At 47.3% G+C, this 24,269-nt stretch overlaps 1 protein-coding gene across 1 annotated transcript in view; it reads right to left on the reverse strand.

Moving 5' to 3' along the window:
* The window catches only part of LOC115312574 (peptidase M20 domain-containing protein 2), a 38,760-nt gene continuing 14,491 nt past the window's right edge, over positions 1–24,269 (reverse strand). Inside the window, exons 3-6 of the mRNA XM_040209490.3 lie at positions 14,482–14,631; positions 10,331–10,472; positions 9,460–9,702; positions 1–299 (exon numbers count right to left, since the gene is read on the reverse strand). Coding sequence (XP_040065424.1) covers positions 1–299; positions 9,460–9,702; positions 10,331–10,472; positions 14,482–14,631 — 834 coding nt within the window. The remainder of the gene's footprint in view (positions 300–9,459; positions 9,703–10,330; positions 10,473–14,481; positions 14,632–24,269) is intronic.

The following is a 24,269-nucleotide window of genomic DNA, read 5'->3' on the forward strand; positions in this document are numbered from 1 at the left end:
TTACTCATTGGTCGTCGAGGCGGTGGCGAGCGTCAGCTCCTCTTTAGCCTGGCCAATCAGTCCAGGGTTCGCGAGCAAGTCGAGAGCCGTCAGCGCCATGACCCGGGCCACCTTCAGAGTTGGTTCTTGGGCGCCGGTGTCGCCCGCACCAGCGGAAAACTCACGGGTGTGGTTGCGCCCCTTCGCTGGAATCGCGAACACGGGGTGCACGGTAGGCAGTTGCTGAGACACGTTGCCCGTGTCCGTCGAAGCCCCGGTCCTCTTCGCCACTGCCGGGTCGGCGTCCTCGAAGACCATGCCTGCGTTGTAATCGGAGGTCGAATGACAATATGCCTATTGGCGGCGTAAGCGAACGCAGATGACGAACGCATGATGAAAGCATATGGAATGACTCAAGTATGCCCTCTGCTACTATTTGATTCGTTTGCACATGGCTACGATTCTGATTTTGTATTTATTGGGAACATGGCAGGGCCTAAGAAAACTTCTGAGGTTTATAAAAACAAATTGTATGTGCGTACGATGCGAGATACTCTCTGATGAAAATCATCGCATGCATGGAGATCTACTAAAAATACAAGGAGAAAAGCATCTGTTTAGACTCTTTAACAACGGCCCTAGCATAGCCCTAGCAACGGTTCGTTTGAAGCAGAGCGCCCTGTTTTGACGTCATCACTTACGGAGTCCATTCGAACCCCGCGTTGATATCCTTTAGGTGGCGCCACCTAACTTTGGCTAGGTAGCGTGAGCCGCCGCCCGATTAAAAGTGTTCAGCCGGATCCAACAGAGCAGAGCCGTATATGTAGAGAGTTTGGTCAATGGGAGGCGCGGGCAGAGCCAGGGCGTGCGCCATACTCGGAAAGAGGGCTTGGCATGCTCTCTTGACCAACCAGAAGCCGAAAAGAATCCCCTAGCGGTGGTAGCGAGAAACAGTTCTGATCGGAGGTCTATGTTCGTATATGGTTTTAATAAGGGCGTAAGAGTGAAGTATAGTAACTCTTCTTGGTTGAAAATAGGGTCACGTGTTGTTTTATCTTGATCATGCAGAAAGATGTAAGAAACGAATGCGCCGCTCAACTCTGTTTTGCGCGGACAGAGTGTGACCGCTCAGACGGCAGATTCCCGGCTCTCGGCGTTTGGCATACGAATTATGTCGATCGTTCCGCTAGTTGCACTTTTCCACCATCATTTTGGATGAGCGTGATTGAAACATCACGTGTACCATATTTTCAGCCATGGGGAGTTACTCCAATGCAGTTATCAGGTTTGTTTCTCGCGACCACCGCCAGTGTATTATTTCCGGCTTCTGGTTGGTCACATTCGAATTTCTGAAGGCGCCCTGGAACACGCCCAGCCCGCTTTCGGCCAATGGCGCCTCTCCATTTGTCTCCTATACTTCCCAACGAATGGCCAAACTCTCTACATATACGGCTCTGGGATCCACCAATCCGTCCATCAATCCGTTCATCTGTTCGTCCGTCTACAGTAGTCCCTCCGTCCATCTGTCCGTTCATACTGACAGGGTGGAGGGGGGCGGGGGCCCTGATAGGGATTCCTCCTTGGGAAGAGGGGAAAGCAAATTTCACTACGGCGGCGGTTGTCCGGCGCAGGGATGCCCTCGATCGTTGTCGACCCACTGGTGTCGCCCTTTCGTGCACCTTCGCGGGGTTGGGCTGGTTTCGGGCTTCTCGGAGTCCTTTCTCCCTGTCGGTCCTTCCTGGGTCGTTATTTTGGCGAGGCCCAGTTTTAGAGCGCAGCTCTTAGGGGCCCGTTTCCGGCTTGAGCGGCGTCGCCGTCGGCGTCGGCGTCGCCGTCGCCGTCGGCGTCGGCGTAACCGCGCGGTGCATCATGGGAAATGTCCCATAATGCACCGCGCGAGCCCCCCACCAAGGTCACGTGACCTCGTGGGGGGTCACGTGACCCCCCGAAGTCACGTGACTCCCCTGAGGTCACGTGGACCCCTCCTCGAGGTCACGTGACCCCCGCCGATGTCGCATGACCCCCCGATGACGTCATCGTCACTGATGACGTCACCGGCATCCACATCGTCATCGTCATCATCACTGATGACGTCACCGGCATCCACATCGTCATCGTCATCATCACTGATGACGTCACCGGCATCCACATCGTCATCGTCATCACTGATGACGTCACCGGCATCCGCATCGTCATCGTCATCCTCACTGATGACGTCACCGGCATCCACATCGTCATCGTCATCATCACTGATGACGTCACCGGCATCCGCATCGTCATCGTCATCATCACTGATGACGTCTTGCAATTCCAGCGGGTATAATAACTGTATCGGACGGCGGAGCTCTCCCCCACTGGGCAGCACAATCCTGCATGCTCGAACCTTGCCGTCCTTTCCTGGGAAAGTCTCTTTAACTCTGCAGAATTTCCACATCTGCCGTGAGAGTCGGTCGTCTTTGAGAAGGACGATGTCATCGGTTTGTAAACCACTTGAACTGTTGGGTTTGGTGATGTGAGCTGACCTCAGTTCTAGCAAATATTCAGATCTCCATCTTCTCCAAAATTGCTCTATGATAGTGCATCGATATTTCCACCGTCGCGCTAAGTGTCCAGAACTTGCTTCATCTTTTGCTGGTAAGTGATGTGGGGGAAGGGTGGTCAGTTTACGTCCCAATAAAAAGTGTGCTGGAGATAGAGCCTCTGGTTCTTTAGGGTTGTTATAAATGTACGTCACTGGACGGGAGTTGACTACAGCTTCTACCTCAGTGAGGACCGTGGCCAGTTCTTCGAAATTCAAACTACTACGGCCCAGAACCTTGCGTAGTGAGACTTTGACCGACCTCACTAGTCTCTCCCAAAAACCGCCCCACCATGCGGCTCTTTCTACAATTGTTTTCCACCTAATCCTGTGATTTGCAAAGTAGGTCTGCGCTTCCTCTCCTTGTATTGCTTCAAACATTTGTCTGATATCTTTAGCGGCTCGTTTGAATGTTGAGGCGTTATCTGAATAAATCGTTTTTGCGATGCCTCGGCGTGCAACGAAGCGTTTGAACGCCAACAAAAATGCTGTTGTCGATAGGTCACTCACAAGTTCGAGGTGCACGGCACGTGTTACGGCACAAGTGAAAAGTGCAATGTAAACCTTGCTACTTCCGTAGTGATGTCGACATAACAACGGTCCCGCAAAATCCACACCAGTAGTTTCGAATGGTTCGCATCTTGAAACTCTGTCGGCTGGTAGTGGAGCTACCGGCTCTGAGGCAGGTGCACAGCTTTGTCTTTGGCAAGTTAAACAGCGACGTATTACTTTCTGTATGACTTGTCTTGCCTTTATAATCCAGTAAGTTTCCCGTAGCTGCGTCATAGTGTCTTGAACTCCGGCGTGTAGCAGTCGACGATGTTCTTTCTCAATGAGAAGGGTAGTGAACCGGTGATTTGCAGGTAAAATTATTGGGTGTTTTACGCTTTCCTCGTTGTTACTAAATTGTAAACGACCACCAACTCTCACAATATCATCACTGTCCATAATTGGGTTGAACGACTTGATTTTTGATTTTTTGTCAACTTGCTGCTGATCTTTCAGGTGTACGATTTCCTTCGGGAAAGCCTGCAATTGTGTAGCCGCTATCCAGTATTTTTCTGCGTCTATGATTTCATCGCTTGTTAGCGCTCCCCTGCGTTGTCCTTGTTGTTTTATGTTGTTTACGAAGCGTTTAATCCAGGCCGTCACTCGAACCAACTTATTAAATGAACTGTAGTTCTCCAAGTTCATCAGATGAATTTCGTCGGGTATTGTGAGTTGAACAACAGTATCTTTCTTTTCTTCAGCCTTGTACTCTTCGCATTCTGGTCTTTCCTCAACTTGACTTGGCCAGGATGATTCCGAGCATTGAAGCCAGATGGGTCCATTCCACCATGTGTTGTTCTCAACAAGAGCACTTGGCATGAGTCCACGCGTTAAAAGATCTGCTGGGTTTTCTGAACCAGGACAATGTCTCCAGTTGATTGGTTCCGTCAGACCTTGGATCTCTGAGACGCGATTTGCAATAAACTGCTTCCACCGGTTTGCAGAACTACGAATCCAATAAAAGACGATCATGGAGTCAGTCCACAGATACACTGGGAGTCCTTCCATCTTCAACTTCTTTGTTAGATAATGTGCCAAACGAGCGCCAATTAATGCTCCCATAAGCTCTAGTCGCGGAAGGGTCAACCGCTTGAGGGGTGCGACTCTCGATTTCGCCATTACAATGGTCACACACTTTCTTCCCTCTTCCTCTTTCGATGCCACGTACGCTACAGCTCCGTACGCTTTTGTGCTAGCATCGCAGAAGACATGCAATGCCTTTTCTGTTTTGTCTTTGTTGAAGTCGCGAACGATGAGTCTTGGAACAGCGACGTCCTTCAAGGCAGTGAGGTCTGTACACCATTTGTCCCATGCTTCGTATAAGTCTGAAGGTAACACCTGATCCCACTCAACTCCTCGCTCCCAAAGTCGTTGAAATAGCATTTTTATGGTTGTCACGGTGGGAGCAAGAAAACCCATAGGGTCAAATATGCGAGCTGTTGCTTGAAGTACGAAGCGTTTGCTGTCTTCACGTGAGCACAGAAAGTCAATTAGAGGTTCTATGTCGAAATTGATGATGTCTGCTTGTGCTTCCCAACCAATGCCTAGAACCTTTGTTCGGCCAATTTGTTCGGTTAGTGGTACTTGGCCGGATCCTTCTTCCTTTAATTCTGATAACAACCTTGGTTCATTTGATTTCCACTTTCTAAGATGCATTCCCGCCTTTTTTAGTATCTTTGTTGCTTCTCTGCACAGTACCTGGGCTCCTTCCAAATCATCGGCGCCAGTTACCAGGTCGTCAACATACATGTGCTGTTTTAGAGTATTCGAGGTATCGGGAAATTCTTTGTTCATCAAGTCGAAAAGGTGTCTCAACGTTGCTGCCAGGAGAAACGGACTTGATGTTGCCCCAAATGGAACTCTGGTCATTCTCCATGTTGTTATAGGCGGAAGGTGATGTCCTTGCTGTGGAGTAGTTTCGTACCATAAAAAACGTAAGGCATCTCTGTCTTCCTCCGCCAACATCACCTGTAAAAAAGCCTTCTCGATGTCTGCTATTACGACGACATTGTGAGTACGAAACTCGATCAGCAGGTCTATTAATTCAGGATTTAAGTTCGTTCCACTGGATAAGGTGTCATTCAGTGAAAGTTCCCCTGCAGCGCTGGAGGACGCGTCGAATACCACCCGCAATTTTGTTGTCAGTCGTTCCTGTCGCACAACCACTTGGTGTGGCATGTAATATACAGGATTTCCGCTTTTTTCATTACTTTGAACCTTTTCTGCAAACCCATTGCCAAAATATTCCCGCATTGCTGTGTCGTAGTCTCTCATGAACGCTTTGTTTTTCATGAGGCGTCCAGTCAGTGATCGGAGTCTTCGTTCTGCGTTCTCTTTGTTGTCTTTGAGCATCTCAACTTTATCATTCCAAGGGAGAAAAACTTGGTATCGTCCGTCTTCATATTTTACGCTCTTTTTAAAGTCTTCAAATTGAGCAATTTCGTTGGTTGACGTTTCTTGTTCCTTAATTCCGATATGCTCCAGTTCCCAGAACGATCGCAATTGTGTTGATATCTCAGTTGCGTCAGCTGTCGTAACCTTCATCACTCCAGTAATTGATGAGTAGATAGCAGTAGATGATCTTGAGGACATGGGCCCTTGTAGAGTCCAGCCGAGGATGGTGTCGACGGCCATCAATCCTGTTTTCAGGCGTCTCACGCTTCCACTTACCACGTCCCAATAGTGGTCGGCTCCGATTAGTAGGCTGATTCCGTTTTCACATTCGTCGTTGTTGAGAGACGTATCAGCAAGCAGCATGTCTTCTGGTATGTCCAGCGTGACGTCTGGTGGTGTGTGAATGATGTCAGCACATATCTGTGGGACTTCTAGGGCTTCAATTCGAACGTCCTTTCTGTTGTATTGGTTGCGCAGCCATAGCTCTACTCTTCGACACTTTCTTGAAGCTGTTGCAGCGCCTTCTCCAAAGGTGAAGATCGTTAGGTCCTCTTCTCCTAAAACGTTCAGGTGAAGTTTCTCTGAGATGTCCCGTCTCACAAAGGTGCGTTGGCTTCCGCCATCAATGAGAAGCCGGACAAGCACACGGTTTTGTTCACCTTCTGCCCATGCTTTTGCCGTTTGTAGAAGGACTTGGCACGGCCCTCTGTTTTTGCTATTCGTTGCCTTTAGAGAGGACTGCAGCACTCTTTCGTTAGGGGCTTCCTCCTTACTTGTACTAGAATTTTCGTGCGGACCCTTGTTTCCTAGCGCGTTGTAGCTTGGATCGCACATTGCCGTGGCATGCCTTTTAGAACATTGTGCGCACTTTAGCCACCTTGCGCTTCTGCAATCCCTTGCACGGTGGTTTTGCTTCGTGCATCGAAAGCATCGATTGTTCCTTTTCAGCATTTCTTTTTTCTCTTCCAGTGGCATTGGTATAGAACAGTTGGCAGCTAGGTGGTCATAGGATCCACAGAACAAGCATTGTTTCTCTTCTTTCTGAGTTCCTGTCGCAAACATAGCTGCCGAAGGCGGGTATTGTGTCTGTCGGTCTCTTCCTCCAGGAGTAGCTCTATCCAAATTGGAAGTTGGTTTTCTTTGATTTCTATGCTGAGTCCGCTCTCGGCTTTCAATTTCCGTTTTCAGGAAGTCCAAGAATCGTTTTAGCTCGTTGCCTTCGTTTGTTGATACTGCTGTTGTCTTTCGATGATATTCCAGTTCGAGATCTGATGGCACGGCTTTTCGCAGAACCGTTAGGAGGATTGTTCCGTATGTGGTTGAACATACACCAAGTGCCTCAAGACTACGAACTCCAGACTCAACTTCGTCGTATAATAACCTGAGCTTCTCGACGTCCTGAGAGTTGCTTATTGTTCTTACAGCCAGCAACCGTGCAAGGTGTTCTTCTATGATGAGTTCTTTTTTCCCGAATCTTGCTTTCAGAATGTCCAGTGCAACTGCGTAATTTTCAGATGTTAGTTGAAAACCGTCAATTGCCGCAGCAGCTTTGCTTGTAAGGTAGCTCTTCAAGTATTTAAACTTGTCAATTGCCGAGAGAGACACATTTTTGTGGATCGTAGCGTCAAACTGGTCCCAGAAGCCCTGCCATGACCGAATATCTCCAGAAAATTTGGCGATTTCTAATTTCGGAAGCTTTGCTGTTGCGTGTGTCCGACTTGCATAGAGCTGTTGTTCCGATCTACCAACTTGTGTCGAGGTCTCCGACGTTCTGTTGATCATTCGCTCTTGCTCTCTGAGACTCTGAAGGATCTTTGTTTTCGTTGCGCTAATTCTTTCGGTGTAGCCTTCAGCGGTTTCCATCTCCTGTTCGAGCGTGTTGTCAGTGATGGCTCTCTCAATCTGGTCGTTAATTTCCTTCAGTGCAGCTTCTTTGATTGTTAAGATGTTAAGTTTTTCTTCCAGCTCACCGATGGGCTTTGGTTCCATGGATAGAAGAGCGACGGTTTCGGTTATAATTCTGGTAGCCGATGACCGAACCACTGCTCTTCTTCTTTTGAGTTGATCGATGGCTGCTGGCGTTAGAGGATCCATTTCCGTTGCGGTAAGTACCTTAGACGATCGTTAGGCCTTACGATGGATGTTCGAAGTATTTTCTTGTTTGACCTTGGCTCAGCTATTCCCGGGTTTCGGCACCATGATTTTGCGTTACATTAGGGGAACAACTGCGTCGAGTTAGTTGAACAAGAAAGGATTTATATACAATATTTACATGATGGTTCCGTTTGCTTTTGGAGCGCCGTAGCTGTCATCGTCCCTTCTTTTTCGTCGTATATCTCCTTTTCCTCTTCTTCTATAGATGATAATTTTCAACACCGGCATCCACATCGTCATCGTCATCATCACTGATGACGTCACCGGCATCCACATCGTCATCGTCATCATCACTGATGACGTCACCGGCATCCACATCGTCATCGTCATCATCACTGATGACGTCACCGACATCCGCATTGTCATCGTCATCATCACTGATGACGTCATCAGTGACGTCACTGATGTCGTCACCGGCATCCGCATCGTCATCGTCATCATCACTGATGACGTCATCAGCGACGTCACTGATGACGTCACCGACATTCGCATCGTCATCGTCATCATCACTGGTGAAGTCATCAGTGACGTCACTAATGACGTCATCGGTACCCGCATCGTCATCGTCACTGATGACGTCATCAGTGACGTCAGTGATGACATCATCGGCATTGGGGGTCACGTGACCCCCAAGGTAACGTGACCCCCCTTGGTTAGTTTAACCCCCCCCCAGTGCCCTTCCCTCCTCCTCCTCAAGAGCTGCGCTCTAATTCGGTGTTACAGGGAGTTGTAAGCGGCTTTCATTTTTTTCTTGGTTTTCAGTTCCCAATTGGCTTTTTGGTGAAATTTCCACTTGATCCCAGGATCCAATTCGTTTATATCGAATTAGGCTTAAATCAGTTGGGCCTACACTGGCGGTACCGATCGAGGCACTTTATTTTTCAAATCTTTTTACAAAGTTTACAAAGCCTCACCCTACAAAATGTCCGTTCATCCGTCCATAATCCGTCGTACGGCCTTGCAATCTTGGACATGTAGGTTTCAGAGGTTGGCAGGTGGTAGTTGGGGTACAGTTGGTGATCGTTGAACACAATGAAAAACAACAATCAAACAGCCACGATAAAAAAAAATAAAAAAAAGACGGAACGCAGCGCGTGTTTGTTTCGTGTTCCTTTTTTTTTCTGTCCCTTTGACCTCACTTTTTTTTATCGTGTTCATACGTTGTCGAATTCCTTTTTTAATCCTTCCACCGTCTGTTTTCCTGTTGTCCACCGCAGACGCAGGTCTTATCACCGTGTGATGAACTTACAGCAGCTCGCCCGCAGCCCGCAGTCTCGTATACATAATACAAAAGGCACGATACTCCCTGCATACAAGACGAACGAATTGTCTACGGACAGGCCTGAAGCATCTTCAAAGCATGATTACTTCACGCGTATGCGGAGCAGAAGTTCGTCTGCTTCTTTTGCAGGGGTTGGGGTGACGTCAGAACGCCGAGCTATGATTGGCTGTGAATGAAGGGTAGTGGGTAGACCTCGAGGGCAGTTTGCTTTGAGGTCTACCCACTATCCTTCAATAAGAGCCAATCAGAGTTCAGCGTTCTGACGTCACCACAACCCCTGCAAAAGAAGCAGACGAACTTGCGCTCCGCATACGGTATACTTCGAACATGCCTGCAGACAGTCTCTGCTTAATCTATCTGAAAGTATATACCGTCATTCAAGGAAAAAGCACGCCTCAGAGAATCTCCGCAGACTGTCGTTGGTACGACATGTATTAGCAATATTACCAAAACAGAAGTGTTTTTTTTTTATTTTATTTTTTTTAGGCTTAGATAATTTTGTATAGTCGTGGTCAGCGCTCACCAAGAGCCTCAGCGTGTTTCTGGAAGACGTCGATGATGGTGCCATTGTTAATCATGTGCTTGTACTTGATTCCCTTGGCGATGTCCACCGAGCATCCCGTGGCTTCAGCGGCGCCCCTAAAGCACGCTTCGACCCTGGAGACCAGCAGGTTCAGTTCATCCGTGTTCGGGGCCCGGACCTGGTACCTGAGTTCGCTCTCCTCCGGAATGACATTCGGGTACTTGCCGGCGTTCAGCATCACCCCTGTAAACATAGCGAGCGCAGTCTGTCTCTCTTCGCATTGAGGAATTAGCTGCACCGCGAAGCATCTGGTAGGGACATCGGTGGGGAAGCCGCCCTGCCTCATGGCACTCTTGCAATTCACGTTAGGGGGCGCTTCGGCTAAGGCACGAGAAAACTCACATTATATATTCTCCGCTTATATACTGCACGAACAGTTCACAAACTGTCAAAACGCTGTTGTTGTTGTTTTTTTTTTCTTTGCATTTTATTGTGGCACGTTTTGGGAGCAACCGCACAGCAGGGGATGCGGTCCATTGTTGTACGGAACGGCGTAGGCAAGGAACGAAAGAACGCCATCATTCCATCCTGCATCGGTGGAACTAGAACGGGAACTTGTTACACTTTACGAGGAAACGGCCGTTCCTTTCTCTTGGCTCTTCCATGCTCTGTGTTACCAGATCCTCTCGCTCCGAATCTGCGACCGGGCACTCTATGGTTCCGTCGTCGAACTGCCAAACTTTGTGAGTATAAAGGAGGCTACGTAAACCCCCCCCCCCCCCCCCCCCCCAAAAAAAAAAAAAAAAAAAAAAAAGCTCGCTTAGTTTAAAGCAAAACGAAAGCGCGTACTAGAGCTGCTCGGGTGCCATACCTTGTACTTTCCACTCAGGCTTCATCTGCTGCCTAAGCACGGAGACGTTCATGTAAGAAGTGACGGCTGCGTCCAAGGCATTGAGGCCTTCCCAGGGAGACGCGGCCGCGTGAGCAGTCCGTCCACGGAACCGGATCGTTAGCTGCGAAGACATTCAAACACAGTTAGGATAGGGCACTCGTCTTCGCACTGGTGTTGGTGAAGGGATCGAGCTTGGAACGATCTAAATATCCGTTATCACCTCAATAACCGTAGTAAAAAGAAAGTGAGGCTCCTCATAGAGAATTGCTAATCCCTTTTATGTAGAGAATTAAGTTATATGCAGATTCATTTTAGATAACACAGATGTTATCTTATCAACACGCACACGTTTCAAACGCCAAAAGCATCACCTCTTACTCCGACAACCAAATTTTGTAAGAACTATTCGGCACGGAGTATGGACAATGCGTTAGATTTCCTTTTTTTCTTGCACATGACGTCATTTCCGATGAGCTCGAGAGAAAAGGGGAAGAAGGAGCTCCCCTTTTATCAGGATCCTCCTTTGTGCCTCCAAGATTTGCATAGGCGTCGCCATTCTCCTCCCAGAAGATTATAGAAGATTAACCTGTCACTCAAAATTCTTACAAAAGCAGCTTCCCTCTCTTCATTTTACATGGTGCTCAAAAGTATGCGATGTGACGTCAGTGCGAGGAGCCCGTACTTCCCAATGAATGGCCAAACTCTCTCAATATACGACTCTAATGGATGTTAACGGCTTTACCCTTTAGATTGGGCGGCAGCTTGCGCCACCTAACCTAGAAGTGAAAAACCAATAGCACAATTTCTTTCCTACTCCAGTTTGCCTACCCTCTGCGATTTTGTAACTATCGCCAGGCAGTGTGGGATATCACCAGGGGTCTAGGAAAACTCGTCACAAGCCCATTCGTCACAGGTCAACTAGCCATAGGTAAACTGGTTCGGTAAGTCAACCCTTAACAGGGCTTCTCGTACAAGGAATTCTTGTTATGCGGGAATACTCGACACACGGAATACTCAAATTAGACTTCATTTTGTATACAATGTAACGAGTACTTTTTTCTCTCGCAAAAGAAAACTCATTTCACTTTGGTTTCTTCATAGGAAAAGGGAGGTTTTTCTTAAAGGGAGGCTCGTGATGATCAAAAGCTCGACAAGCATTAGGGTAGGCCTAGGGCCCGTTTTCAGTAGCGGCAACGACGACGATAGCCGAACCATAACATTGTCTGGAACTTGTTCGATGTGGGAAAAGGGCAAGATTTCAACATGGAGTCAGGCAGGCAAAAAGCCCTTTATTGACTTCTTCCTCTTCCCTCGTGTCGGCCAAACCGATACGAGAGGTACCTCTGCACACCGCGTCTTTTGCTGGACAACTTGCCCGAGAGTGTGTTGAGTGTCCGCACCAAGTGCAGGATCGTTCTGAATTTTCGGCGTCGTGCTGGTGGCGTTTTGACAAAGTCCTATCCCAAGCGACCGCAGCCTTCTGTGGCACTGTAAATGATCTGCTAGTGCGAACCTGGTGTACTGACTCTGGGCTTTCTGTGGGACGTAGCTCTTTCTGTTGTATTCGGACTGTTTCATGTTGACGGGCGATCATGAGCGCCTTCATCAAGTCTAACGACGAGTCCAACTGTAGTTTTTCTGAAACTTTCTTGTCCTGCAGGCCTACTACCAAGCGGTCTCTGATTAGTTCTTCTCTGAGTTCGCCGAAGTTGCACGTGTCGGCTAACGTGTGCAGGGCCGTTGAAAATTCCTCCACTGATTCACTCTCCCCTTGTGTTCGGGTGTTGAATCGTGCTCTTTCATAGATTATGTTGCGTTTTGGAAAAAAGTAGGCTTCGTAGTGGGCTAGCACGACATCGAACTTCTTGGTGTTTTCTGTACTTAGCTTAAAAGTGTTGACGATATCTTCTGCTTGAGTGCCCATCAAATAGACGAGCGTGTCAACTTGTCTTTCTTCGGCTGCATCTTGCAGTCCAGAGGCTGTGCGGTACCGAAGAAAACGTTTCTTCCATGAGGGCCATTCGTTAGGAGTGGCGAAGGAAAAAGGCTCAGGCGGATCTATCAGGAACGATGCCATGGCGTACCTAGTGTCCGATTTCGTACCTTGAGGTTGACCCGAGATATTGCCCGTAGCAGCTGCTTTAGCGGTCGCTTCGGCGTCTGAAGAGGAGCCGGTTGCTTCGCGAGCTGACGGGTTAAAACAGGTAGTATTCCGATCCCACTTCTGACACCATGTTCGATGTGGGAAAAGGGCAAGCTTTCAACATGGAGTCAGGCACGCAAAAAGCCCTTTATTGACTTCTTCCTCTTCCCTCGTGTCGGCCAACCCGATACGACAGGTGAGTTACCTCACACAGAACTCAGCGCGTATCCTGCACTTTGTCAACCCCAGCCCCTGGCTATGATCAACATTGACGGCATGTGGTAAAAAACGAACACGTGTTTAATAGGTCATTAACGTCAGGGATTCGTTCTAACGGTATTTGTGCCAAGTACTAAAATTGTTGCATCACGCTTTTAAAGGGGCGGTGCAACTATATTTGCTTGGAATGTTTTTCACTGTACACGAGTTTACTGACACTAGTCACTAGTGGGACCCAAGTACAATCGCACGTAACGCCATTGACCAAGAAATTCCTTTGTTGCGGTATAATTTCGAGGACAAAAGCGAGCGTTTTCAATCAATATCTCCTTCGCAAAACTCGATGACGTCGCTGAGCGGTCGCGGTACCGCCTCGATATTTGAATTCGACTCATAGATTGGACTCGAGCATTGCGTGGCACTCGATTTGGGCTCGTGATAATCGATAGCTCGAGAAGCATTCGGGCAGTGGCCCGTGTCCAACCGCTGCAATGACGACAATAGCCGAACCTGGCCGAACCATAATAACGTCTGGAACTCGGCGCGTGGCTATGATCAACATTGGCGGCATATAATCGGCTTCAGATCATGAAGAAATAAAAGCTGCTCTTTTTTTTTTCTGCGATTTTTGTAGCCTGGGGTGAAAAACGAACGGGTGTTTCACAGGTCATTCTTGGAGTTTTCGTAGACCGCTTTTCACCCTCCGCTAAGACCTCCGCAACGAAGAAGCCACTACTGAACCTGCGCGCCGATGGCCTTGAATGTAGAGCTCCTGGTATCGTAGCGGGTTGCGAAGAGCGTTCCGGGATGGCGAAGACGATCTACGAAGGCCCCTCTTGTAACGTCAGGGATACCGGTAATTGCGGAAAGGCGATTTCTTGAGCTAACCCAGCTAACTATATTTTCGGAATCACCGGTCTTTACCCTTTCCGGGGTATGCTATTTAGTAGGAACTTTTAGAAAAACTTCACTATACTACCGTTACTGTACTACCGTTACCGTACTGCCGTTACCGTACTGCGGTTACCGTGGACCAGCCTGAAAACAGGAGTCGCCGTAATGTCCGTGGTTCTCATAGACCTTTTGCCGAATTACCCAAGCATCAAATAGAATGCTGCAAACATAGGTATACAAGCGCTCCGCGTGCTGGCCTTTTCTTTAGCTCTAACTGTTCAAAAGCAAAAATTTGAAACAAAGTACACTTCGCACGCACGTTCCACGGGAGCTTTATTTTGGTTCATTTACTTCGAATATTTTTTATAAAAATGGCGAGTACATGCAGCACGTGTACCTACGTTTCCGACATTCTCTTCGATGCTTGGGTAATTTAGCGAAAGGTCTATTCCGTGTGCTAGGTTCCTCTTTCAACTCGTCGCCATCCTGCATTCGAAGCACGGACCTCGAACTGACTCGGGTTCGAATATGTATGCAGGCTGTCGTTTGTATATGATGTGTAAGCAGTGTGACTCCAAATTTAGAAAATCAGAAAACACATTAAAAAAATGCAAAATGGTCTTTATGGTTACTATACTCTGTTTCACCTTATGATGTACCGCAGGAAAGGCTATAAGCGCGAGCGTCTTGCTCTAGGGCACATCTCGGCGGCACAAGCTCTCGTGCATTAAGCGCAGCTGCCAAAGCTATGATCTCGCGCGTTTAGCCTTCGCTGCGGTACAACATAAGGTGAAACGGAGTATAAGAGGGGTCAAGTGTTATGACTCTGAGGGGTAGCGTAGTCAAAGGCTCTAGAAACCACGATAAAGCTTACAAGCTGCATGGCCGTGAAAGACGTTTTAAGGATGTCTTGGCGCGCAGGATGAGCCACGAGTGCCGCGTCCACGTCCTTGAAGGCGTCCTTTTGCAGGAGCATCTCCTTGCCGCCACAGTTCTCCTCGCCAGGGGTCCCTATCACAAGGACCTGCAACAACGTCCAAGCTAATCTGAGATAGCACGGCGTGGAGCTGGGCTAATTAGTTGTACATATGTAAGTGAACAAAAAAAAATAGAGCCAAAGACGGAAGTAGGACGAGTACACACGCACAGCGTTGTGTGTGTGAACTAATTCCACTCGTCTTACGTATTTTGAGCTGTTTTTTCCACTTCAATAATCTGAGTTATTCTGTCTGTCGGCGCAAACACGAGAGCACATTAGACAGTCTGTCTCTTTGGTGCAACCCGAAGGTACTCTGAATGCCATAGCATTTAATATCCCCTGTAAGAACACCTCCTAAATAAGAGAGCCAATAAATGCTCAATTTTCCTGCGTCACTAAAAAAGGCCACTGGAGGCCACAGATCGGAGACGACTGGGGCGTTAGCGTTCGGCAGGGCCTCGGGCTCTCACGGATTGGACACGAGTTCGGACCAATCTGTGTTCTACCAATCTGTAGCACACGATGACCTTCTTCAGTGACGTAGCAAAATGCGCTTTATTACCAGGAGGTGTGACCTGGTGGCGTGGTGGTGACCTAACGTCACGCGGTGAGGTGACGTCATGTTCCGTGACATGACGCACAGTGCCCCGTGGCAACATGGTGGCACATGACGCATCAGTGGCCTTGACGCTGATGACGTCGCGGTGAACCTTCCAAAGCGCTGATGACGTCGTCATCAGCGTCAGGTCACCACCGAGGCTACATATGCCACAGCCGCGAGAGCACTCGGAGCTTTTAAACGTTTACGAAAGAATTACGCGTAAAGGAATGAACACGGATGTGCTGCCCGTGTTCTGTCCTTTATGGGTAATTCTTTCGTAAAAGTGTATTCAATGCCATAGCGCTCACACACAAAAACAAAAAAGTGTAGAGATAATTGTGTGTTGTGTAGTCAACGAGATATTAGTCAGCACCACTGGGTGTCTAATGTCTCCTGTGTAGACGAGAAATTTAGCCGGTGCAGTGCTACTACTAGCCTCTTTCGTGTGCACCACGCATTAGTGGTGCACACTGTAACGACGAGCAAAAACATACGCGGAGTCAACATTTTGTGCTACGTTGTAACGTCGTCGAGACTGACGTGGCTTCCACAATGCTAGAGATCCGCACTACTGCGAGGGCAGGTCTGGGCAGAGATACTCTAAAAATATACGCCGGACTATAGAAATACTGAGATACGAATATCTTTTAAGGCCAAGATATAGGTACTGAGAGGCATAACTTTTAAGGCCAAGATGTAGATACCGAGATACATATATCTTTTAGGTAACGGCATAGGTCTGAGATTCTTCTGCGAAAACGGCAAAATAGTATACCGGAATACAGAGAAATGAGGGAAGGCTTCTTTTTATCTTTCAGCAATAATGGTAAGAGCGGAGACTGTAGTTTACAGCGTACGCTTGTGTTCCTCCTTTGCTGTCGTTTTATGCACCTCACCTCACATCGAACTATTCATGGATTCACAACTACCTTCCGGAATGCTCCTAAAAAAAACATAATCTCCAACAGTGACCCACAGATGTACTGAATGCCAACGACTCTGCATGCCATGCTTTACAAAATAAGTCTGTCCAAAGTGAACCTTGTTTTGCTTCGAAGGTATTTCTCAAAACGGTGGCATGAAGTGAATCTCCAACAGTGACCCACAGATGTACTGAATGCCAACGACTGCATGCCATGCTTTACAAAATAAGTCTGTCCAAAGTGAACCTTGTTTTGCTTCGAAGGTATTTCTCAAAACGGTGGTATGAAGTGCTTCTGAGTCACCCAAGGTTGGGAGATCGGACGAAGTCCAGTCTGCGCGGAGCCTATGCTGTTGCAACAAAGGGGAAGAGTCTTCAAGGGACACTGTCCCGGTCTTTATGGTCGCCAACGTTTTTATTTGTACATGACACATGAGAGCCCAACTACCCAGGACACAATTTGCGGCTCGAAATTCGTTTTCTTTCCTCCCGAAAACCGCCGATCGAGAACTAGCCGGCTTGAGTCGTGCTCACTCTCTTCTCCGTGGTCACGAACCGTTTTCTATGGTTTAGACACAGCCACCAAAGATAGCAAAGTGGTGGGTCATCGAAAGCATACACTCAACACAAAAAAAAAAGAAATAGGCAGGGACTATGACACCCATTTTTGGTGGGTTCTAAAAAACTGCAAATACTTCGACTGAAAAAAAAAAAGTAGCAAAGCCACGTGACTTTTGAAACCGTTCTTCTCTATACTTTTCATTTTGGGTTTCATTTCGGAGCAGTGGCGTTCTTTTTTTAGTTTTTTGTTTAGTTTATTAAACACATTAGTGACGCAGTTGCAAAATATTGATATGGCAGTCATCTGACACCATGTTAAATCGCCTGGCAAAAGATACAAAAAAGAAAATTGGGGGGGGGGGGGGGGGTGTCAATGTGTCTTTAAAAGCTATCTACGGTTCATGATTGGTGGTTCCGTCCCCTCCTCTCCTTTCTAACGCTCCCTCAGCTTAATTAAGTGGAAAGTGCTGAGGGCTTCGTCGGAGGAGCTTATTCTGCTATTTTTTGTCAATATTCGACAACAAATGTGGCGAGACTGATAACCCTGGCGGAGTATCGCGATACATTCAGTACCCATCGTAAGTTTATTTCCATACTAAAGTACAAATACATTTTCCAAATGTATTTCAATACAGAGATACAGATATACTCAAAATTAGATCTAAGATACTATTGCGATACATTTGTGTCGCGATACTGCCCAGCCCTGTGAAAGCGTACGTGCATTTGACTTAATTAGGGTGCCTTCATGTGCGCTTTGCATTGAGGCACCCTCATTCGCTGGCGCCCGCGTAAGTAGTTTTTACAGCTATTGAGCACCACAAAAGCTACGATAGCCATGACAACGTAGCTCCGTTTAAAATAACTCTAATTCTTCACAACTCCTATTTTTGTGCGTGTGTGTGTATGTGTGTGCGTGCGTGCATGTTTGTGTGCGTGCGTGTGTTTCTTGGGGATCGGACAAAAGCTCACCAATTTTTCGGCGGACAACTCACCCGGCGTAAAATGGGATGGGCTAAGCTTTTGGTGGGACGGGGATACGTCAACAGTTGTTCAAGGACTCTATTATTCCCACCGGTAACTAATCTGTTCTTGCTGCTATGAAACGAGCATAAGATCTAAAAAAAAAAAAGTTATATGCAGAGACAACACCCAAGCACATGTGAGTACACAACAGCCATTTTGTATGAACGCATATTTTTATTAGACCGGGGACTGCACTTTCTAGCAGAGTATGTTTAGTCATAATAATTTTTTCACAATGCGAGTATCATAGGTCTGGATATTTCTGTTCGAAAATTTGTTGTATTAACGATCCCTCTTTTGATTCTTCCTTCTACATATGTAGTGATTTTAAACCCTCCGCAAGACATACATACGTTTTCATTGATTCAGCTATTGTTTGGGGCAAATCTCCTCATACTCGTGATAATGTAAAATAGAAATAATTATATCCAAGTGAGTGTCTGCGGGCTCACGAGTAAAAGCGGCGAGCATTTGTCCAAGTCTGTAAAAAATTCGGTGATCTTCTGTTTGGCGAGCTTCTGTCCGGTAAGCTTCTGTCAACGTTACTAGAACAGTCAGTTGGGAAACTCGCCGTCGAAACGTGGTTCGCTGGCGTCCACCGAGACCGAGCTAAATACGACAACAGCGACACTCTTTATCATTTGTCTGTACTATGGTCACCTCGAGCTTTTAGAAAGCCTGTTTTTGCGTAAAAACAAACGGAAAAGACTCTTTTTGTATGAAATTTATTGGAGTTTAGTACAAAATGATGGGCGCGTTATGTTTTTAAAATCTTTATTTTGCAGGGTTTTGCGGGACAATTAATATTGTTTTTATACAGCCATGCCTCAGCGCTCCTTTCAGGTAGCGCGTCCCGACCTAGGTGCCTTTTAACTTCGGTAGTAAGGCACGGCGCGTCCGCTGGGGAGACGGGGGTGGCACCCCCGTAACCTCTTTCGCTGTATCCGTTTCGGTTCCAAAATGGCCGATTAAAGCCAAAATAGAAGTAACGTACAGTTCCTCGAGTGGCCGCTGCGGCAGGAATGGCGGCGTTGTGTTCGTCATTAGCTCGGTTTTCGGGGACAGATCGGGGCCACTCTTTCAGATAAGTCTCTATGGCAGTTTCCCAACTGAGTGTTTCAGTAACGTTGGCTTCTGTCAAGGATCCGTTTTGTTTTGTTTCGATAAACCGCTGCCTTTTGAAGCATTAGGTCTGTTCAATTCGCCTGAACAGGCTGAACTACTTCTGCAGTGCAGGAACTGTTGCATTCGATTCAACCGGACGTTGCACTGCCGCTGCACTGGCGCGTTCGATTCATCCCAGTTCCGAACGAGTTCAGACCCAGTTCCTCAAAATCTTGCACCTGCTCCGGAGTCAGTTCAGCGTCCGCGCAGAAGCAGACGAAAAAAGCAGACGGCGATAGTAAACGATCAGCGACTGGTCGTCTGCTATCGCCTCCTCGTCCGTCTCTGGTCGCGGTGCCGTTTTCGCAGCTCTTGCTCAAATGTCTGCGATGTTTAACAATAGACAGTTTTAGTGGACCGTACGGTATAGCTTTGCGTATTACACATTAAGCCTATTCGCACAGTTCATCGCCGACGGACGAACAACTCTAAAAGAAATCGCCTAAGTTCTCGCTATGCACTGGACATCAGTAGGTCATGAATTTCATTCCGCGATAGCATTGATAAAAGGTGCCGTTTCCACGGGACGAATGACGGAGGCTCCGAGATCGAATTTGGCTACGCACTCGTACTCGTAGCCTCTGTACCCCGCCGGAAAGCGCGCTTGACGACGCAGCTGTGGCTTGGTTTAATTTGAAATAAAATGATTGGACACATTTTCATTTTCAATATTTCTTTCCGGGAGCATGGTTGCGCTATAAGCTCGCGGAATAAAACGGCTCTATCAAATTTAACCAAAATCATGCGCGGTGTTTACTCAAAAACGTTACGCACAACTAAATTCGGTCCGAGCAGGTCATTTTTAGCGTACGCTATACTATTGCGTATTGCGTACGTAAGAGCCAGCAACGCTATACTAAAGCTGTCTAATAACGCCGATACGGAGGTTGCATTTCCTCTCACTTATGATAATAACGTACCCGCGGTGGACGAGAAATTGAGATCCTATCCGAGGGTAGGAATTTGCTTGATTATGATATTCTGAAAGCGTTTTAGGCACCTGCTCATGTACGTTTGACTCCCTGTGGGAAGTGTTGAAATATTGGCTCACGTAAATTGTTTCTTTTTGACGCTTATGTGGGGATCCTGATATTCTTCCTTACAGACGCGAGAAAGGTATTGCACTCTTGATTGTCCCCGCCTTCAGTTGCTCTTGGATGCGTACACTGTTAGCAAGTCCCGTGTATTTGGCGAATATTTGGGGTGAAAAACACGCCATTTACACAAATTACCATAAATTTACACGATGAGTAACGGATAATTCGTTCAGAAATCATGCGAGGTTGTAAAAAACGTGTTTTGGTTCGGTCATACACGCATAACCGTGTAGCCGACCTCGAAAACACGCATCGCCCCCGGCGACGACCGCGGCATTGCCGGCTATCGAAGCACCGGAATGCTTGGGGACACACTTAGAAAGGACCGTCGAGACAAATGCCGCGGAAAGAAACATGTCTCGGAGACAGATATGCACCAAAAGCAATTGCGCCATGTCGCAGGACGTTGGCGAAACTCACGCTTACCGGGCTCGCCGCCATCTTCTGGTCGATGGCAATGCGGCTTGCTTCATGTCGCCCATGTTTGTATTTAGTTTAGGGGTCCTGATAACAGTTTCTTAGACACCACAAATAAAATTATGGGTCTAATTATTCGTTCCAAACAGTTAAAATGGATGTAAAAAGCGTGTCCTCGATGTGAACACGTGACATTGCAGTTGGTTTCGTTTTTGCTTCAACCTTCAACTGCTTCAACTGCAAGCGATCTGGCGATCTGGCCACGGCGCAAGCGCAACGCCGATGTACGCTGGAAGCAAGCGCCGGTTGGCTTTCGTTGTTTTTGTTTGACCGGAGAAAATCTGGCAAGTACGCATGGCGCCGCTACTGTTTTGGTTTGACGGGACGCGAGAAGCTTCGCATAGAGCTTCGGAGTTTGCGAGCACATAGTGAAGACGTGACCGGAGAAGTGCCCCTGTGATGTTCCTGGAAGACGGAAAGTAGCATTCGTAATCGTCGTGTGTGCTTTGAAAGCGAAGGAAGTCACAGGGTCCACGAGTTCGCAACCACAAGCCAAGGTTCACGACAGCGCGGCGTTGACTTCGGCGACCTCGTTCTGTTTGGTGCAACCCGGCGATGCGAAAAAGAGCTGAAACATTCGTGGTGTGTGGTGCGGTGCTTTGTATTCCGGGTCTGTTTGAACCACGCTTTTAACACGGAGCGCAAATTGTTTGTTGCGTGGTGGAGGTTCAACGGGTACAGTCCCGTCGTCGTCAGCTGATCCGGTCCAGCTGGTCCGGGAGGACGCAGCGTGCGTTTTTAAAAGTAAATCTTCCTTCGTTCCGTTTAAAACTGTGGAAGTATCCCGACACATACCGTGAGTAAGAAGCAGCGGGCGTTTTCAACAAAATTACGTTGTTTTAATTGAATAATGGACTCCGGATTGTTGTCTTAAATCTGCCGTTTTTTATGCTTCGTGTTGGACTGCGTTTGCATAGCGACGCACACCGCTCGAGTAGATGATTCGGTCCTGCAACGAGTTTGTTGCGGCAATCATGCGGCGTGAATAAATAAGGGCAAGGTTTCCTACCTTCCCACAGATGCATGTACTGAGACAATTTTTTTAAGTTGTGAACGTAGTGCTCCTTCTTTATTTTGGAAGACGCGTTGGTGCATTTATTATGGTACAATCACTTGAGAGTTGAGAAATTAGAGAGCGAGCAAGCTTTCTCAACTTTGTCTCTTTTTCTCTGGCACTGCCCTGTTTCAGTTTCAGTAGGCATATCTACTAGCAGGTACAAACTGCTCTAAAGCAGGTAAAAAACGGGAAGCTTAGGACGGTGCGGACTCCGTGTTTCGCGCTTTTCGCAAGGTGACAGGGTAAATGCTTTTGTGAGATATGCGGAATATGCAAGCGATTTTGTTATGCCCGTCGTTTGCGTCTCTCCAGCAAAACGAATAAGATGATCTACTACAAAGGCGCAATCACAAGCCAAGATTTAAGATAGCAGTCGTTTGCTTCGGTGATCCGTGTAGCTGTATTTTACCCTGCTCTCTGCAACACCGTGTCATGACGAAGAGCTGGAATGGTCACGGTTTGTGCTGGCCTCCCGGTTGACAGAAACCCGCGTCGCCCGCATCGGCACCGAGTGCGCTTGGGCTGTTGATGCTCCAGCCTTTCATCCGCGGCTTGTCGCCAGCTCATCCTGCTGCTCAGCGGTGAGGAAGCGGCGAGACTAACCTCGGAAGTGAATGTAAATCCTCGTTCATTCAGTTATCCGGTGTCAAAGTGTGGAAGATGTCCAAGGTGTACTGAGGGCGGGAACTACGAGCGTTTTGCCTTGCTTTTATAACCGAAACCAGACCAACGAGATAACTGCCTTGCGTACTCTAAAATGACGGAAGCAATAAGTTTCAACAGGTCGAGTACGTCACCGGGGATGTAGGCGAGACGGTGCACACTGTTTAAACGCTTGCAGTATCCACGAGTGGTACCAGGAAAGCGACGTCAACAGAGAAGGAGCTCGCGATTCAGCATAAGACACTGCTACGGGCCCGTGTATCTTCAAAGTTCGGGGTGGTGGCAGTATAAAAAAAAGACTCATCAGCGCCCCACACCAGTGTTCACGAATAACACCGGTCACAAACTCCCAAGCCCCACCGCTCTTCTCGACACCGACACGACGTACGACAAGAAACTGCATCAAAACGCCTCAAAAGTGAAGGCGTCTGCTCCCGTACTGCAACCTGCAACTGCTGCAACTAGCGGAAGTGAAGTGTTGGGCTGATGTCCGGATTTCCTTCACAAAAATATATAAAAAATGCTTTGCGCAAGGATCATTTTCATTTATTATTGTATACGTAATGACAAAATCCCAATAATTTGTTTTTCTATCTGATTCATGCTAGTCGGACTGCTCATAACACTGGTCAAGCAAGAAAATACCAAAAATTTGAACTTTTTCATGACCGGTTTAAGATTTATTGTTAACATGTCATTATTTATTGCAACGGACTAACATTATAGATTTTGCCTCCATACTTTTTAAATGCAAACAGTTCTAACACACGGCTGTCCATTCCGCCGTGTTTTGTGTATTCTTCTATAAATCTGTGATGGTCAGTGACCAAGGAGCTCACCCGCACATGTCAAGCTTATATGCGCCGCGGGGAGAAATGGATATCGAGTAGGAAGTGTCGGGCGGTGTGTCGGTTGTTGTGTTTGTGTATATGTCGGTGCCGTGTAGCTGTGTGCTGTGTTGCCTGTGTTGTATGTAGGGTTGCTGTGTGGCCGTGGCCGTTCACAGTGTTAGCAAAACAGGCTGCTAGAAATCTCGATAGGTGGCGCAAGTTACCGCCCAATTCTAAATAGTTTGCTCAAGTTATTTATCCATGTGAGTTCGGCATTCGTTTTTTTCTTTTTTTGTCTAGCGGCTCGTTGAAGCTATTGACGCCGCCGACCGCCGACAACACACGTACGTACCTTTGCAAGTAGCTACGTCCGCCGCTTGGAGACTTTACTGTGTATAAAAGACATCGAACGAGAACTAACGCGCCCTGTGTGCTTTCAATTCGGCTGAAAGGCGCGCGGCTCGCTGGGCTCGTCTCTCGCCTGTTCTCGGCCGCTGGCCGCCATGTTTCATAAGGAACACGCTCGAAACGGTTTTGCGGAAGGCAGACACGGTGTAGCGTGTTAAGTTTACACAGCACCTCATGTGTAGACGAAAAACACAGATGGCCTCATGTAAAACGAACACGTTTCGACGTGTCCGCTATGGGACAACGGTTTACACGCCTGGGCGTGTTATTTTTGCTAACAGTGTACTGACGACTCCGGTACATTGCAGTGGTCTGGGATTTAGTACATTGGCCCTCGCATGGCCCGTAGCTGAGCATAATACTTTTTTTTTCTTTATTTGTTTCGCGGGTTTGCCGCGTAGGGGGCAGAGATAAAGGCGTGATGCCTGACAAAGCCTCTGCCCCTAAAGTCCAGCAGCTCAAAGTAGGTACATAATAACAGATTCTACAAAACATCATACAGTTAAAATAAAACAAGAGAAACAAGTCAAAGAAACAAGAAGAATAGACACTATATTCATTTGCTAAAAAAAAACTCTATAAATGAGTGTTGGTCGTAAGAAACCAAAAACAGTAACAACAAACAGTAACAACAAAAAACTAGAATGCAATCTTGTGTTCCTCCGACATATCAGCATCACAAGCAAGTTCATATGAAGGAATACGATGAAAACAAATCTTTGAAATTAGCTATATCTAGTGATTGTATTCTTGGTGAAATATACACTATCCAAATGAGAATGCGATTTCACTGCCAACCAGGAAACTTCTACAATTCCTTTTAAAACCAGGTAACGTGTTGTTAAAGTTAATGTTGAAGTCCGTTCTATTTAGAGTT

The sequence above is a fragment of the Ixodes scapularis genome, unplaced genomic scaffold (genome assembly GCF_016920785.2).
Source record: "Ixodes scapularis isolate PalLabHiFi unplaced genomic scaffold, ASM1692078v2 PGA_scaffold12__126_contigs__length_90152505, whole genome shotgun sequence".
NCBI lineage: Eukaryota > Metazoa > Arthropoda > Arachnida > Ixodida > Ixodidae > Ixodes > Ixodes scapularis.